A 16,672-nucleotide genomic window follows, 5' to 3' on the forward strand; every position below is an offset into this window, starting at 1 on the left:
CTGTAGGTTTGCTAATGTATGGTGGGTGGCAAAACTTCTTGGTGTCGAACTTGCCAAGATTAGTGTCTCCTACTTTGCTCCAATTCGACGTGATTCTGCTTTCAAATGCACTCCCCTTCATATCTTTCTTGATGAGCGCTTGGCGGGAGAGAGTCTTGTTTGGTTTGGGAGCCGCCATCTTTTACCTATGAGAGATGTGCAAGTTAGAATAAGTAGTAGTGCAATGAAGCATATTTACTTAACTATGAAATGAGTTTGCTAAATAAGACTTATCTATTTATTATATGTATTAGGAAGGTCTGATTTATTTCAACAAAATGATCATTAATCCTAAATCAAACCTGCTCCTGGTTTTGCATCAGCCTAAATACTGTACTTCTGATTTTTAAACTTCAACTTCAAAACTAATTAATGAAGCAACTGATAATATTTAAGGGTTTGCTGTCTTCTTTATCTTCTGCTGCTGAAGGATTAAATTCGCCCTCCAACCTGTCTAAATTCGTCCTTGTGAAGATGCTGTTGCTGATCCCTTTTGGAGTAAATTCGCCTTTATGAAGATGCTGTTGCTGATCCCTTTTGAAGTAAATTCGCCTACTTGCTGTTAGAATCTCCAATCTGCACTTGAAATTCGCTGGCTGCTGATAAAGGAGGAGTGAATTGTTTGATTTGATGTAAAAATGATTGTTTTACTCTTACCTTTATAGGTGATCAAAGTGAGGAGTTCTGACCTTTCCCATGAAGGGCGACCTTGTCAAATTAGAAAAAGAAAAACAAATTACCTTGGCCGACTTACCTCTTGCTTAATTCCGAATTTATTTTGGGCGCTTAAGTTATGCATTAGTTAATTTCGCTCCATTTTATCCACTCATGAAGTTATTTGCTCCAACTCCTAAACTCCTGAAGTTCTCTTGAGATCATCAACTCATGAAGTTCAGCTTTGCATGAAATTCGCTCCTCCTTCTTGATTCATGAAGTTCGCTCCCAACCTTGAAGTCATGAAGTTCGCCTATGTAGAAATTCGTTCCAAATCTTCAACTCCTAAAGCAGGAATTTCGCTCCAACTGCTCATTCATGAAGTGTGTTAGATATTCGCTCTAAGTGGTGTGCACTTGAAGTCTCATTTCAATCGCCTTGCTTGCTAGGTTTACTTGTCTTTCCCAAACATGAAATCCGCTCCAAAACTCTCAAACCTGAAGTTCGCTCTGATTTCTTAACTCATGAAGTTGTTCCAAATGTGAAGTTCACTCCAATATTCCAACTCATAAAGTTGGTCCAAATGTTAAATTCGCTCCAAATTGTGAGATCATGCAGTTTTCTTGCAAAACCCAACTCATGAAGTATGTTATTCGCTCCAATATGCAAAGTCATGAAGTTCGCTTGCAACTTGCAACTCATGAAGTACAGATTTCGCTCCAAAAGGTGAACTCATGAAGTTCGCTTGGCATTGAATCAAGGCAATCATCCTTCCTTTCTCATTCAACTTCGCTTATATAGGCTTGCATGTGTATGCTCATTGATGAAATTCGATCCATGGAGGCAAATCATGAAGTTCAAGTTCGCTCCAAGAAGGCAACTCATGAAGTTCAAGTTCGCTCCAATACATGAAGTCATGAAGCTCGCTTGAGAGTGTTTGATCCTGGGGTAGGCGCCTTTTGAATTTCCTTCACTCTTCCACTTTCAACATGAAGAATTTCGCTCCAAAAGTCTAACTCATGAAGTTCGCTCCACAGTAGCAACTCGTGAAGTTCGCTCCAAAGTAGCAACTCGTGAAGTTCGCTCCAAAGTAGCAACTCATGAAGTTCATTCATGAATGCCTGAACATGAAGTAAGTGATTCTAAATTTCCTTCATCTCACTCAAGAAGACTTGAAGGTGAAATTCGCTCCAATACCTCAACTCATGAAGTTGGAAATTTCACTCCAAAAGGTTAACTCATGAAGTTGGAATTTCGCTCCAAAAGGTTAACTCATGAAGTTAGAAATTCATTCCAAAAGTGCAACTCACGAAGTAAGTGTTCTCAAATCCTTCACTTCATTCCTTTATTGCCAACCTCATTTATGAAAGCTTGTGAGTGAAATTTGCTCCAATCTCCTCATTCATGAAGTTCGCTCCATAACCTTCAAACATGAAGTTCGCTTCAAAAGTGTAAGTCATGAAGTTAAAATCTAGAGAAGACTTAGAGATGAGGCGGATTACAAATGAGCTTATCGATCATTTCATTGCACAAGAGTTCAATCCTTGGAATAACTCATTCATTGCTCAGACTCATACTTAAACCAATTCTTGAGCAAAAGACTCAAGGGAAAATTCGCTCATCTATGACTCAACATGAAGTGTGGTTTTGAGGTTTGGAGACTAAGGTGATTTGCCATCTTAAAATTGCTCTTATGCATTTCCCTTCAGTCTTGTGAGATGAAAACTCTTGGAAACAACCTCAAGCAAAGAAAACTAAAACACTTGGAGCTTACCTACAGCCTTGAGCTCCTGGATTGTCATTTTTAGCAACTCCTTAACTAGACTCCTGATTAACTAACATGATGTGCAAACCCTACAAACTTACTCATTTCACCTGCAAAAAGGGAGAGAGAGAGAGAGAGAGAGAGAGAGAGAGAGAGAGAGAGAGAGAGAGAGAGAGAGAGATGCTAGACTAAGAGGATAAGACTCAAAAAGGGGGGGGGGTGTCCCCATTTTGATGGGGCAATGTGTGAAATGGTCACAACAAATCTCCTTCACTTCTGACTCTGTTGAACCAAAGGGGGCTTCCCTAAGGTGTTGCAATAAATATTATCACAGAAACTAAACATTTATCCTTACACAAACCATAGCCAATGCATAGAACACCCCTATTTCAGTTCTCATTTTGTGCCTATATCCTAGTTTTAAAAACTGAAAGTTGAGCACCTAATTAAAGAAGATAATCTTACATATGAATGACTGAGAATATGTTTTATAATAAACCCTTATGCTATTATATACATTCAGACATGGTACTAAGAACGCACTAAACTAGATTGAACTAACAGATGTTTACGTTGAGTAGTTGTGAGTGTTAAAATGATGGGAAAATGGAACCAATCGCAGGCAGTTGCTCTGACTCCATAACAGAGCCCAAAAGGTGAACGTATTGTTTACTTGAAAGAGTTGTAAATGCATGAGATATGTCAATTATGATCAACCAACTTATTCAACTAACAACCAATGATTAGTGATTCTATAGTTAACAATGATACTGTTAACTTTATTATTGTAGTTTATACTACGGTATATTACAATATGATGTGATATTAATACTCTCAAGAAAAAATCCAGCAAATGAATACACTGTAAAAAAACAGTTTGTACAAACTTGCTGCCTTCTTGGGCCTCCTAGGATACCTCTCTTCTAGCATTCACTCACACCCAATAGCTCTACCTTCAGTGTCAGTCTCTCAAGAGAATTCTAACTATATAATCTTTCTTACCTTTCCCAAAATGGAAGAGGTCCTACTATAAGGAGAAAACTCCTCAAAAGGAAGAACTTTCTAGTAAATACACCAATTGCTGTGTATATTATACCAGAGAATGAGTATATGAGTTGACTATGAGGATATGAGTTGACCAAGCGAAAATGTAACATATGCTACACATTGAGAAGGAGAATCATTTCAAGCCCTCAGATGACCTTTAAGTTCTGTTGATTTGTCCTATATGGGAAAAGTTTAGCCACAGCCAAGCACATTGCACTAGTTTGATGCAGTTGACATTGTACCTGCAGACATCTCTTGCCATTTTTCCTCCTTAACTGACTAGTTCTGTCTTGTTTCATTTCTCACAGCACGTTGAATCTCTTGGCAAACAGTCCACAAGAGATTATCTGAAAATTCTCAGATCAACATATAACGCCCATACTACAATCTCTGAACTGTAGGCCTAAGATATCACCCACACCTTCTCAAAAGAGTCTGTCTTACCGTTTGACAAGTTAATTTAGTTACAACAAAGGTTCTACTTCAAGTATTTTTCAAATTATTGTAGTTTTGTTCTTTATTTTTAAAATAGTTCAGATCTTCAGAAATTTCAAATTCAATTTTAAGATTTTCAGTTCGAATTTCAGATATTATATGTTAGCTGTAGATGTTCTAGTCATGATAGCATATTCCAATTTGGGAATGTAAATAGTTGACTGGATATAGAAATGAAGTAGTAGCAATACTAAGGGCCAAATTCAGCTAGTGCCCCAATTAAATGCAATAAATTAAGGATGCAGACAGAAAAAGACCTAGATAGGAAAGGAAATCAAGAGATAATCCCCTGTATACTTTAAGTAAAGAGACAAAAATCTTCTAGATGATAAAAGGAGCTAACCAATACCTTTGTTTTTGTGAGCACACAGCAGCAATATCATCTATGCCTCGACTTGTTAGAATTCTGCAGATCAGCAAGGTACATTTAGCTTGGCCAATTAATGATATGCACTCTCCTTGCAACTAGACACATAGAATGAAATTCACACAAGCAATAAAAAATAATTGGAATTTGGCACAATACATACAAAATGGCAAGCATAAATTAATGTGATATTTGGAAAGGTATCTCAGTTATGCAATGCCAGCAGAAGTCTATATGTGATAACTGTAAATTAGCTAATTTGAAGAATTATTTTCTCTCCTCTTGAGATTGAAGATTTGGCCATGACTATATAAAATTGACTTCATGTTTTTCCTATGTGATGTCCTCGGCCCTTGAATATATAGAATCAACTTCATTTTGCTAAGTGGCCAGAGTACATGTTATAGCAGAAGTCCTCAAAAGAACATGAGAAAACACCAAGAATTTCTTCCTCTTTCCACTATACATGAATCAAAAATCCACCAAATGGGGATTTTCATTAAATAAGAATATGTGTGTACATATTCTGCAGATAAACAGAAAAGCAAAAGATCCTGTTATTTCAAACTAAACCTAAATATAAATATATGGAATGTTTGTTATTCACTGCACAAAGTCCTGGTACTTCAATGTAATCTTGGTCATAGCAAAATCTTGTCAACAACCAGTGCTTTGAACATGGACACCTAATAAATGTGGGGTTTTGACAACAAAGCCTCGCCAGCTCAAAATCATAATCAACAGCAGAAGTAAAATCCCTTGAAATTGATTTTGATAGATATTTTTTATACAAATGCACATTCACACGGAGGGCTTCATAATCCTTGCATCAGAGAAACAAAGGAATTGACCCTGTGTTGGGTCCTAAAATCACTGCTCACATTTGTTGGGATAAGATGCCATCATCCTTGTAAGTCCTATTTGTTGATGCGTTTTTTATGCACTTCATAGACAGAATAAAATACCAAGTATTTTATCCTCTCTTGAACAAAATCCTCTCGAATGCTAAGCTATGTGATCATACGAGGTGACTCCAAGGTTTCTAATGTCAGGTCTTGACGTGTGGATAACTCAATGATCTGATGTGATATAGTTGGAATTAATAAGAATTAATGCAAGTCAGCCTCTATGATTGAGTCTTTGCCTTGTATAAATGGGGATTGAACACCTAGAGTTAACCTCAATTCATCCTTCACATGGCATTCAATCATGAAGTCTGCCCTGCATATATCCAAGGCCAATCTCAGACCTGTATTTTTTTATGATTTTAATTCTGATTCTCTAGGTCTGATTTTCACATTTTTAATTCAATTCTCATTGGTGGAATTTCGATAGGTATAGGGACAGAATTAGTCCCTATAAAATTCACGTGTTGTTAATTTCTTCCACCAAATGCAATGGTGGAGAATTGATCCCCACAAGGATTAATTAGTCCTTGTAAAATAAATCGTTTATCATTGCACAATCTGCCTTCGACTGGAAACCCGATCTGGATAAGGACGATTTGATCCTTATGGATTTTGTTTTGTCCCTATGAAATTTGCACTACCTATAGCACATCCATCCACAAGTGGAAATCTGATCTGTAGGGATGATTTTAGTCCATATGAAAGTTGATTTATCCCTATGAAATTCGTTCCCATTTTGCAATCTTAACCTTGAGTGGACATTCGACCTGTATAGAGACTTTTGATCCTCATTTTGTCCCTACTTCTGTTCCTACTTTTGTCCCTATTTTAGATGTGACTTCCCATAGGTAATTTAATTTCCAGACTTGGAGTGGAAAATTGATGTGTATAGGGACAAATTTGATCCTTATTTTTGTCTAAACCCCTTTAGGTAGGTTGATCTTGAGGTGCTGAGTAGAAAAACCATATGTATAGGGACAAATTTGATCCCTATTTTTGTTGTGATCACCTTTAGGAAATTTGTTCTTCTGCTGTGAGTGGAAAATCAAACTTTATAGGGACTTTTTCATCCCTATTTTTGTCCTTATGTAATTGCTCATTATCTTTGCAAATTTGACATTGAGGGAGAATTCGATATTCATAGAAAAAAATTAGTCCTTAACTTTGTCCTTATGGAAATTCCATTTGGCTCTTGTTCATATCATGGTGGAGAATCGATCTCTATAGGGACAAGTTAGTCCCTATGAATTTGTTCATAGTGGAAGTTCAATTTTTCATAAGGACTTTTGATCCTTAGATTTCTTCCTTGTCCAAATTCTTCAAACCACTTTACTTGCTCAATCCCCCCAACTAAAAAATCGACTTTCATAAGGACTTTTGTAATCCTTGGTTTCAACTCTCTTCCTAGGAGTGGAAAATCGATGGGGATAGGGACAAATTACTTGTTCATCACAAAGTCCACATCCATCTTGCAATAATTTCATCGTTAAGCTCAAAGAGTAGAAATTTGACCCTTATGAGCACAAATTCAAACCAAGACAAATTTACACCTTGGACAACTTCCTTGCAATTTTGTAACCTTGACAACATTTTCTAATTAACTGAATCAACCTCCTCTCACAAGCAAAGGCTAATGACTAAGACACTACTACCAAGCCAAGATAATCAAAACGACTACCCTAAAAAGAAAAAAGTGGGGGTCCCCGTTTGCAATGGGGCAATGTGTGAAAACTTCACAAAACTATGTCATTGTATTAATGTCCAATTATTTGTTGTAGATGCATTCATAAGGAAGGGATTTAGGGATAACTGTAATTTAATTATTCCTTGTTTCTTATCCCCACATGTGGATGCCTAAGAAAGGGGTGGAAAAAGAAAAAATAATAAAAATAAAAAGGTGACTATTCAACTTCCCAATTTGGCGCCTAGGAAAGAGAGTTAAAGGAGAAAATTAAAATGGTATTTCACATTTCAAAGAAGGAAAACCAATGGCCAAGGCATGGGGAATTGAAAAGGCAGATTTGGGCACCAATTTTGGGCCCATAAGGCTTCTCTACATCTCTATATATTGGGGTTCTTGGATGGTGTATTGTGTGAGGTGTTTTTACAAGTACACAAAAGCTGCAAGAATTGGGGGTAGAAGGAAGATTGTTGTATATGTCTCATGCATTTGAAGATTGATACAATCTTGGCTTCTTCTTGTGGAGTTTTTTACCTTAAGGGTTTTCTTCACGTAATTCCAGTGTTATGTGTTGATTCTATGAGGTTTGCATTAATGGTATTCTACAATTAAGCTCTTTTAGATGAATGGTTTTTCAATAAGTTGTCGATTCAGATACGAGTACGGATTTTTTTTTTCCTTGGCTACGGGTATATCATAATATATATGTGTGTGTGTGTGTTTGTGTGTGTGTGTGTGTGAATTTATAAAAAACTTTAAAATTAATAAATAAATAAATAACATATTTTACTAAACATTATAAAATATTTTTAAAAAATTTAAATAAACTTTATAGTGTTAAAAACTATAAAAACAAATTAAAAATACTATGTTCAACAGTCTAACGCATTAAACGCGAGGGAGCATGCTCTCAACAGGCAACGGCATTGGAATAGATGAAGGAATTTGAAAGGTTCCAGCCATTGCTTATAAACGCAATAATCGTGAATAATTGAAGGAAGTCTGCCAGAGTTTTGGAAGACCTGAACCAATGATTTCCCATATCCTGTGCTTGGAAGAGGATTGCTTCACCAACTACACCAATGGCACTAAAACAGTCTAACGCATTGAATGTAATGTCCCCTAATGGGACCCTCTTATATTATGTCCTAGAATCAAAATTTTAGTACATAGAGAGAAGAATAGAAGGACACTAATGTCAACTAAAGCTTGGTCTAGAACCTACACAACAAATTAGACAACATTCCAATTATGTCATGATAGAACATATATTTGTCATTCTTAATATATTGCAACGTGTATATGAAGGATTCAACAACCCTTCCTCTCCCTACTCTTGTCCTTATATGGAGCTCAAGGAGAATCACACAAGGTGCCTTGAGTCTATCCCTCTCCAACAAGCCCAAGAGCATCAAGAACCTCGTCAACTTGGCCTCTTGGCCCACAGTTGGGGTTAGCGTACCTGCTGGAGCCTAGTGCTCTTGCTTCCTTGTATTCTCCCTCCATAATTGGATGTGTTGTCCTCATTTTTGTTTCCAAAACTGAAGGACCATTACATGAAATTTTTGTGAAAAAATGAAAAAATTACTCTGTGGCACGTTTCCCGAGGCAGAATTTCGACTCCTCGGACTGGCTTAATCCTCAGTCCATCCTCGAACTACGTTTCGAATTTCGTCAAATTCTGGGTTCGTTTGCTATGTCTTTCCTTCAATCGGGTTTTAAAACCCCAACTGCAGGTGGAGAATTTTCTTCAAACTGCAAGTTTTAATGATATTCATTGTTTTGGTCTTTGTTGGGGAATTTTTGACCAATTACATGTGCACTTTTATTTCAAATATGTTACTTGTAATTTATTTTAAATTTCCCCTTTGTTGTTTTTATCTTTTTTATTGTTTTTTGGTCTTTTTTAGTTAAAATAGGGATTTTTTGACTCAATTGCAAGTAAACTTGCAGTTTGGTCAAAAAACCCCTACTTTAATGGTTTTCACATGTAATAGGGATTTTAAATCCCCATTACATATGTGCAAGCAAGTATAACTTGTTGTAGGGATTTTATTTCCCATTTACAAGTATTTAAAACTTGCAGTTTGCTCCAAAAAACCCGATTTTGCCTTGCAAGTGCATTTTTGACAATTTTTAAACTTGTCATTTGTCCAAAAAATCCCGATTTTGACTTGATAAGTGAAAAAGTAAAAAATAAAACTTGTCGTTTGTCTTAAAAAACCCGATTTTGCCTTGCAAGTGCATTTTTGACAATTTTTAAACTTGTCATTTGTCCAAAAAATCCCGATTTTGGGTTGGTAAGTGAAAAAGTGAATTTTAAAACGTGCACTTTGGTCCAAAAATCCCGATTTTGCTCAGTAAGTGCATTTTTGACATTTTAAACTTGCTATTTGGCCAAAAAATCCAGATTTTGCCTAACATGTTGAAAAAGTGAAATTTTAAACTTGTCATATCCTCCAAAAAACCCGATTTTCATTGTTTCATACATTTTAAACTTGCTATTTGTTCCAAAAAACCCGAATTGCAAGGAAAAACATGTTTTTTGAGGATTTTTAGCAAATTTTTGTGGAGATTTTTTGGGAGATAGAAGGCGTTTTGGATTCCTCCCTATTTTTATGCATTTTCAAACACTTTTCACGCCACATGGAGGTTAAGATTGCTGGTTTTTAGCTTTATAACAGCAAACACGTTTTTGCCAAAAAACCACGTTTTTCTTCATTAAAAATGCCACGAATCAGCAATCTTGTGAATCGTTTTGACTTGGTATGCTAAGGTATTGAGGTTAGAAAGAGTTTTGGCCATTTTCCATGCCATTTCTCATGCATTTGCTGCCACGTTTTTCAGTTTTGGGCATTTTTTCAAAAACGTGGCTAGGGTTTTGGAATACGGTTAATTTCTTTTTAAGAGATATTCTTCTTTATTTCAAAGATTGATCATCTTTTGGAGAAGCATTTTCAGATTGGAGCAAGGTAAGATTTCTTTTCTTCTTGTTTCATTTTTCTTGTCTTTTTTGTTTTCTTATTTTCTTCTTGTTTTCAAATATGTTGGTTCTTCCCCAAAAATAAGATTTTGTGAGAGAGATTTTCCCCTTTGTAAAGCAATTTTAGAATTGCATTGTTCTTCCCCATTTTCTCTTTTTACTTGTATTCGGGATTTTAAAATCCCGATTACAAGTTGGATGAAAATCATTGTTCTTCCCTTACGGATAAAAAATTTAACCATCTTTTGTTGAAATTCCAAATTGCAAAGATGAAAAATACCCATTCTTTCAAAATCGGGGTTTTAGAACTGGATTACATGTTGAAAGTTCTTCTCATTTTCTTGAAGATGATCTTCCCAAAATATTTTCATATTCATTTCCATCATCCGTACATACCATTTCATCCACTCATTTCACACTTTTATTCATTTTTCCCATTTAAAAGTCTACATGCGGTCAGCCATCCAGAACCCGAAATTGGTCCAAAAAGCACTCAAAAAACACTTGTAAATGAGTTTTAAAGGTCCAATTACAAGTGAAAACTTGTAGTTACCCATTACACATATGAAGTTGCATGTTTGTTCCCCGCAATTGTAAGTTAATGCTCTTGTTTTCCCCACACATGTAATGCAACTTCCAAAACCCGAAATTCACTTGTGAGCCCATTTTTGCATCAATGGATTAAGGCATGGGCCTTATTTTGCAAGAAGATTTCAAGAATGATGGATGATACAAAGAAGAGATACAACAACAATTCATGGTTGAGAACATAGAATGCTTTCAAGACAAAGATGGTCATGACATGAAAAGAGGAAGGCAGCCCATTCCCTCTTGAAAAGCTAATACTACCCCAAGCAAGAAGACAAGGATGCAAGTTCCCGTTCCAGTTCAAGATGTCTTTACCAATCTATAATACTTCAAGTTCTAGCATCCTGAAGCGACATGAAGATTATCACAGACAAAGGATGATGCAGTTAGAGTCGTGTCTTTAGACACATGGAATAATTTTAGTTATGCATTTGTAATTTCATTTTGACAAGTTACATGTAAAAGTATTTTTTGTAAAACGCAAGTTACACATTATTTGCATTTTTGTAATTACATGTAAGGCAACTACAAGTTGTGTCCAATTAGGACTGTAGTTGGAATAAGTCTTAGTTAGTTAATGAAGTCTTAGTTAGTTATTGAATGAGTCTTGGTGGTTGAGAGAATCTCTCAAGTTAGTTAGGATCCTCCCACCTTTTTCTCAAGGCTCCTCTTCTATAAATACTGGAGGAGTCTATTGTAATTTTTATCTTTTGGGAAAGCAAGCAAAAACTCTGCCAAATTTACAGCAAGAAGTCTTTGAGCTTATGTATGTGAATTGAAGGTTTTGAAGAATAAGAAAGAAGGATTACTCAAGTTTTGAGTCTTTGAGCTACATGTTTGAGTTTGAATCTTTTTATTTCTTCTATGCAAAGTGTTTCTAAAGGAGCTTAGTCCAATCTGATTTGAAGTCTTTGAGCTGCAAGTAGAGAAGATTAATTAAAATAGGAAACTCTCTTGAAGGAGCAGCAAGTCTTTGAGCTTGCGTCTATTCTTGAGGAAAAATTACTGTTTGATAAGAAATAGCAGCAAGTCTTTGAGCTTGCATTAGTTCTTGTCTTTGTGTTAAAAGAATAGATTATTTCAGTCTTTGAGTTGTTATCTTTTATTCATTGTAAAATTTAGTATAGCAAAAGGTAGATAGGACTTCCAATAGTCAAGTCTTTGAGCTTGATATTGCTCTCCCGTCCCGAAGGAAGTGACGGAAGTCTTTGCGCTTTCAGGAAACTTCATTTCCTTTCTCTTATTTCACTTGAAAGTGGTTACTGCTGTTATTCAATCGCTATCCTTTTCTGTGAAGAGAAAAGGATATTGTCTTTCTTGAAAAAAGAAGAAAGATTGTTGTTCCATCCCAGTTTATTTTCCAAGTTGTAGTTAGATAGGGGGAGCCTTCCCTTAATTAAGAGAGTTTTTACTCGTGTGCTGTGGTTGAAACCACAATTTTGTATATTTCCCCAAGTGTACAAAATTTTCAACCAACAGGATGGTGATATTGAAAGGTGTTACAGACTCCGTCATATAATTTACTTAATAATCCTATGAACAGTTAGTGATAGAAAGGCATTATTACACTGTCATACATATTGCAGTCTATTTTAATATTACTATTAAATTCTGAAAAAGAAAATTATCAGGCGTCATATATTAAGCATACATATTGAGCACATCCCCATGCATACCACCAAGAACAAAGATGTTACTGCCTATAGCTTAATAACAGTTCTGATCTAAACTAATTGATGGTGATGTCACTGGATGCTTTTGATTCCTTTCCTTTATATCTCTCAATGTGAGGGAGCGGTCACACCTCTTCATCATGTATCCCCTTTGGCAAGAGACACACCCTTTCACCATTAGCACCCTTTGAAAGAGTGCAACTCTTCATTATTTCTGCCCTTTGAAAGGGACACAACCTTTCACAATCAAATCTCCACTTCTATTTCCCAAATTATCCCCTGTCAAATGAGGTACTCTTCTCCCTTTTATATCTCATGTTGAGGGAGTCACAACTTTTCAGTCCATGTCTTTTGATCATTCATTAACTTAATTAAATTTTAATTATATTTCATTATATTCTTTTATATTTTATTTTTATTCTTGTGAATTTTAATTTTATTATTATTATTATTATTTACCAATAAATTCTATTACAAAGTGGGGACATTACATTGAACAGGAGCAAGCACTGAAAACAGCATGCACAAAACAAAGGGATCAAAAATGGCGAGAGGTAGAAAGAGATTTCCGACAATGTCCAGCGATTTCCTTGTGTCCCAAACCCCATACGAACCTAGGGCTGAACCGGGACCAAACCCAGACCCCAACTTGAACATGGCCCTTGCAATTCAATTCCTCTTTTTCTTCAAAACCCCAATAGGGTCCTATTTTTACATTTGAACTTTAATTTCGCCCATCTAGGAATCATAAAATTCGCCAATTTTTTGGGGTTAGCTTTGAAATCATCGTAATATTCATCTCTAAGTTGGTCGGACCATGTACATTCCCGCCACGATCCTCGATTTTTTTCCCGAAATTTCAAGAGACTGTTATTACTGTATTTAATAGCCTAAATCCAGAAGATTGGCTGATTTTGTCGATTTTTGATCCCTCTAGAATCGGAAATACTTCCAAAATTCAACATTTCAAATTTCAAGAAAAATTTTAAAATTAAGAGGTTAATTATAGCTTGCCCTGATTGTAAAAATTATGTCTTTAAAATTAAGTGGTATTCCCTTGGCCCTAATATTAAAATTTCAATTTCTTTTCATTTTTGGAAATTGTGTCGTCCTCTTCTTCCAACAAAATTCAAATTGTTTAATCAGTATTTTCTTACATTTTGCATTAATCAATTTTGTAAGCTTTGTTCCAAAATTCAAAATTCAAATTTTCCCTCTAGCGCATGAGTTTTACCACTATTAGTCCTACCTATACTATCCTCATTAGACGAAGCATTAGAATTAAGGCCTCCCAAGGTTTAATTACTGAGGAGATGGAGCCTAATTTGGGTGACTTCTTTAATGAGGATCATGCTAATTCTTCCCATCCTAATCATGTACCTATTCACCCAATTGATGAATCCCATGATGAAGAAGAAGCTTTAACTAGGGTCTCTATAGATCAACTTTCCACATTGGACAATCAATTTCATTATTTTCAACAATGGATGTCCCAAGAATAGCCTAATAGTGAAACTCTTCCATTAATTGAAGGCCTTAAGCACATGATTAACAGTGATAAGAATGGAATTGATATATTGTGTGGCATTGCACATATTGTTGATTCTAATGGCATGCCTATCAAGACTTGTGCCGAAACCCTAGTTTATTCACAACCTTCAACACAAGTCAATCGCTCAATTCCTTTGACTACTCTTATGATTAGTATTCCTACTTTTACCTCCAACATCATGGCTACATCAACTCAAAATGTCATTCCTACAACCATTGGTCATGGGGGCAATCCCTCTTCTTCATTTAATCCTCCATCTTTACCTATGTCTTCCATAAGTATTCCTATTATTCCTCAACCAATCAATGTGACACAAGAGGGCAATTCCTTCAACAACTTTGTTCCTCCTTTAAGTGTCCCTTTTCCTACCCAATCATCACCTATGCCTACTTATCATAATGTCCCACCACCTTATTCTTAATCCATGTCTTCCTTCAATAACATTACACCACCATCTCAATCAACTATGTCTAACATCAATTCTTCTATCGAAGCGACAATTAATAATCTCGCTCAAACCGTGTTTTCCTTACAACAACAAATTGCTTCTATGAGTCAATCCAAGTTTAGTGTGCCCACCTTTGATGTTGTGAGCCCACTTTCTCTTGACATTGTTAAAGCCATGCCACCTAAACATGTTGAGATCCCTCAATTAGAACTCTATAATGAAAATGGTGATCCTCTTACGCATGTCAAAACATTTCAAACCTTGTGTACCGATTTTGCTTATGATCAAAGATTGCTTGCAAAATTGTTTGCAAGAACACTAAGAGATAAGGTTTTACAATGGTATTGCTCTTTGCCTTCTTATTCTATCACTTCCTTTCAACAACTGGCAAATGCTTTTATCCAACAATTTCAAAACAACATTGGTCCTAAAATCACTTTGACTGATTTAATGCATTGTAAACAAGGTGTTAAAGAAAAAGTGACTGATTTCATTGGTAGATATAAGCATTTGTGTGCTCAAATTTCTTTTCATGTACCTGATAATGATATTCAAAGAATTTTCATTTCTAATTTACAAAAAAATATCAGGGAAAAACTTCTTTTGTCTTAGTTTACTTCCTTTCTACAGTTGTGCGCAGCACTCCACAATTATCAACTGGTTGTGAGTCAAATGGAGCACTCCACTCCTATGGCTCCAGGTGATAAGGGGGGGAGTGTTCGACAACCGTTTGCGAAGTTCAAACCAACAAAAAGCTTCATCAAGTTCAATGATACAATCAACAACAACAATGTGAATGCTACAACAGGTGTGCCTACTATTTCTAAATTTTTCCAAAGAGAAAGACAATTTACTTCTTTGAATGAATCTTTACATAGTATTATGTCTCAGTTGTTGCAAAGAAATGTTATCAAACTTCCTCCTATAAACCAGTTGATCATTCTAAACTTGCATCCCCTTATTTTGATAGCAATTCATTTTGTCAATTTCATCGTCAGCCTGGTCATGATACTGAGGAATGTTTCGCATTAAAAAATTAAGGTTCAAGATTTGATTGATAATAATACTATATCTGTGGCAAGTGTGAATGATAAAGGGAATAAATTAGTAGCTCCTCCTAATCAAAATCTTAAGATTTTCACTGATCCCTTGCCTTCTCATACCTCTAACGTTATTGAGATTGTGCCTAATTCTTTCTCTTATGAGGAATTCACCTCTATGGCTCTGAACTTGGTAAATATGGTAGAAAAACAAGATACGCCTAAGGATCCTTGTATTACATTTGACCCTAGTGAGACCATTAGAGCACCCAATGGCCCTTTATACATAGTTGAGAAGGTTAAGGATATACCTTGCCGTGGTGCCCTTATTGATCCCTCTTGCATGGTTAATGTCATCACTGAGGAGTATCTTTTCACTTTACGATTGCATAAACCAATATATGATGCCTCTAATGTGGTTGTGAAGTTATTTGATGGCTTCTCTTGTCCTACCATTGGCTCTATCACCCTTCTTGTTGAAGTTCATACTAAATCCATGGATATTGACTTTGTTATCATACCCACTTTTGAGCAATTTCATGTGAAGTTGGGCTATCCTTGGCTATCTTCCATGAAGGCTATTGCTTCTCCAATCCACAAGTGTCTGAAATTTCCTCACAATGGAGAAATCATAACCGTGAACCATAGCTTATTTTGTCCATCCGAAAGAAGCCCTGGTGTTCCTATTGATTTCTTTTGGCCTAAACAATTTCAATCTCTTCCATCAAGGAGCAATGCTCTTTTTCAATCTTGTCAAAAATGGAAAGATATGATCTTATCCTTAAGTCAACCTAGATCCCCAACACTTGACATTCCTATTATTCTTCAAGATAGAACTAATCTCCCTCCTAAGGAAGATCGTCAACCTATTCCTATGGATGTGACTATACCTTCTCCTAAGAAGAACAACAATATTCCTCCTAAGGTTAGACCTGTACCTCCTCCTCATGATAGACCTGGTCTCCTTCCTACACCTAATATTCCTCCTTTGTATAGCGCAGTTCCACCTCCTTCCTCTTATCAAGAGAAGAGGCTTGCTTCTCCTCTTGTTCAACCTAAAAAACCTCAACCTAAACCTTCAACTGTCAAGGAGAGAAACATTACTACTTTTTCAAGTGTTCCTCCTCCTTCTCAACCTTCCACTAAGACTCGACGGAATCGTTGTGCGAGAGAACGCCAACGAAGATGCCATGTTCGAGCTCGTGAACCTATCCCTCAAAATACTCAATCTCCTCAGACTCCGACAGTTGACATGATTCCTTTTTCTCCCAAGCAAGATGTTCAACCTACATCTCCAAATCATAAGTTGCACAAAACATGTGATGGTTTTACTCCTATTCGTGTTCTTGCTCCTCTTTCTCTAAACTTTGATGAAGAAATGGATGAAAATGTTATTCATGATGGCAATACAACTCCTAATGCTTATGATAGT

The 16,672-nt window shown here is 36.0% G+C and overlaps 1 protein-coding gene across 1 annotated transcript in view; it reads right to left on the reverse strand.

Moving 5' to 3' along the window:
* LOC131046993 (GCN5-related N-acetyltransferase 3, chloroplastic) overlaps positions 1–16,672 on the reverse strand; it is a 142,923-nt gene that overhangs the window by 55,538 nt on the left and 70,713 nt on the right. The window contains exon 3 of the mRNA XM_057980806.2: positions 4,350–4,406. Coding sequence (XP_057836789.1) covers positions 4,350–4,406 — 57 coding nt within the window. The remainder of the gene's footprint in view (positions 1–4,349; positions 4,407–16,672) is intronic.

This window comes from Cryptomeria japonica, chromosome 9 (assembly GCF_030272615.1).
Source record: "Cryptomeria japonica chromosome 9, Sugi_1.0, whole genome shotgun sequence".
Classification (NCBI taxonomy): Eukaryota; Viridiplantae; Streptophyta; class Pinopsida; order Cupressales; family Cupressaceae; genus Cryptomeria; species Cryptomeria japonica.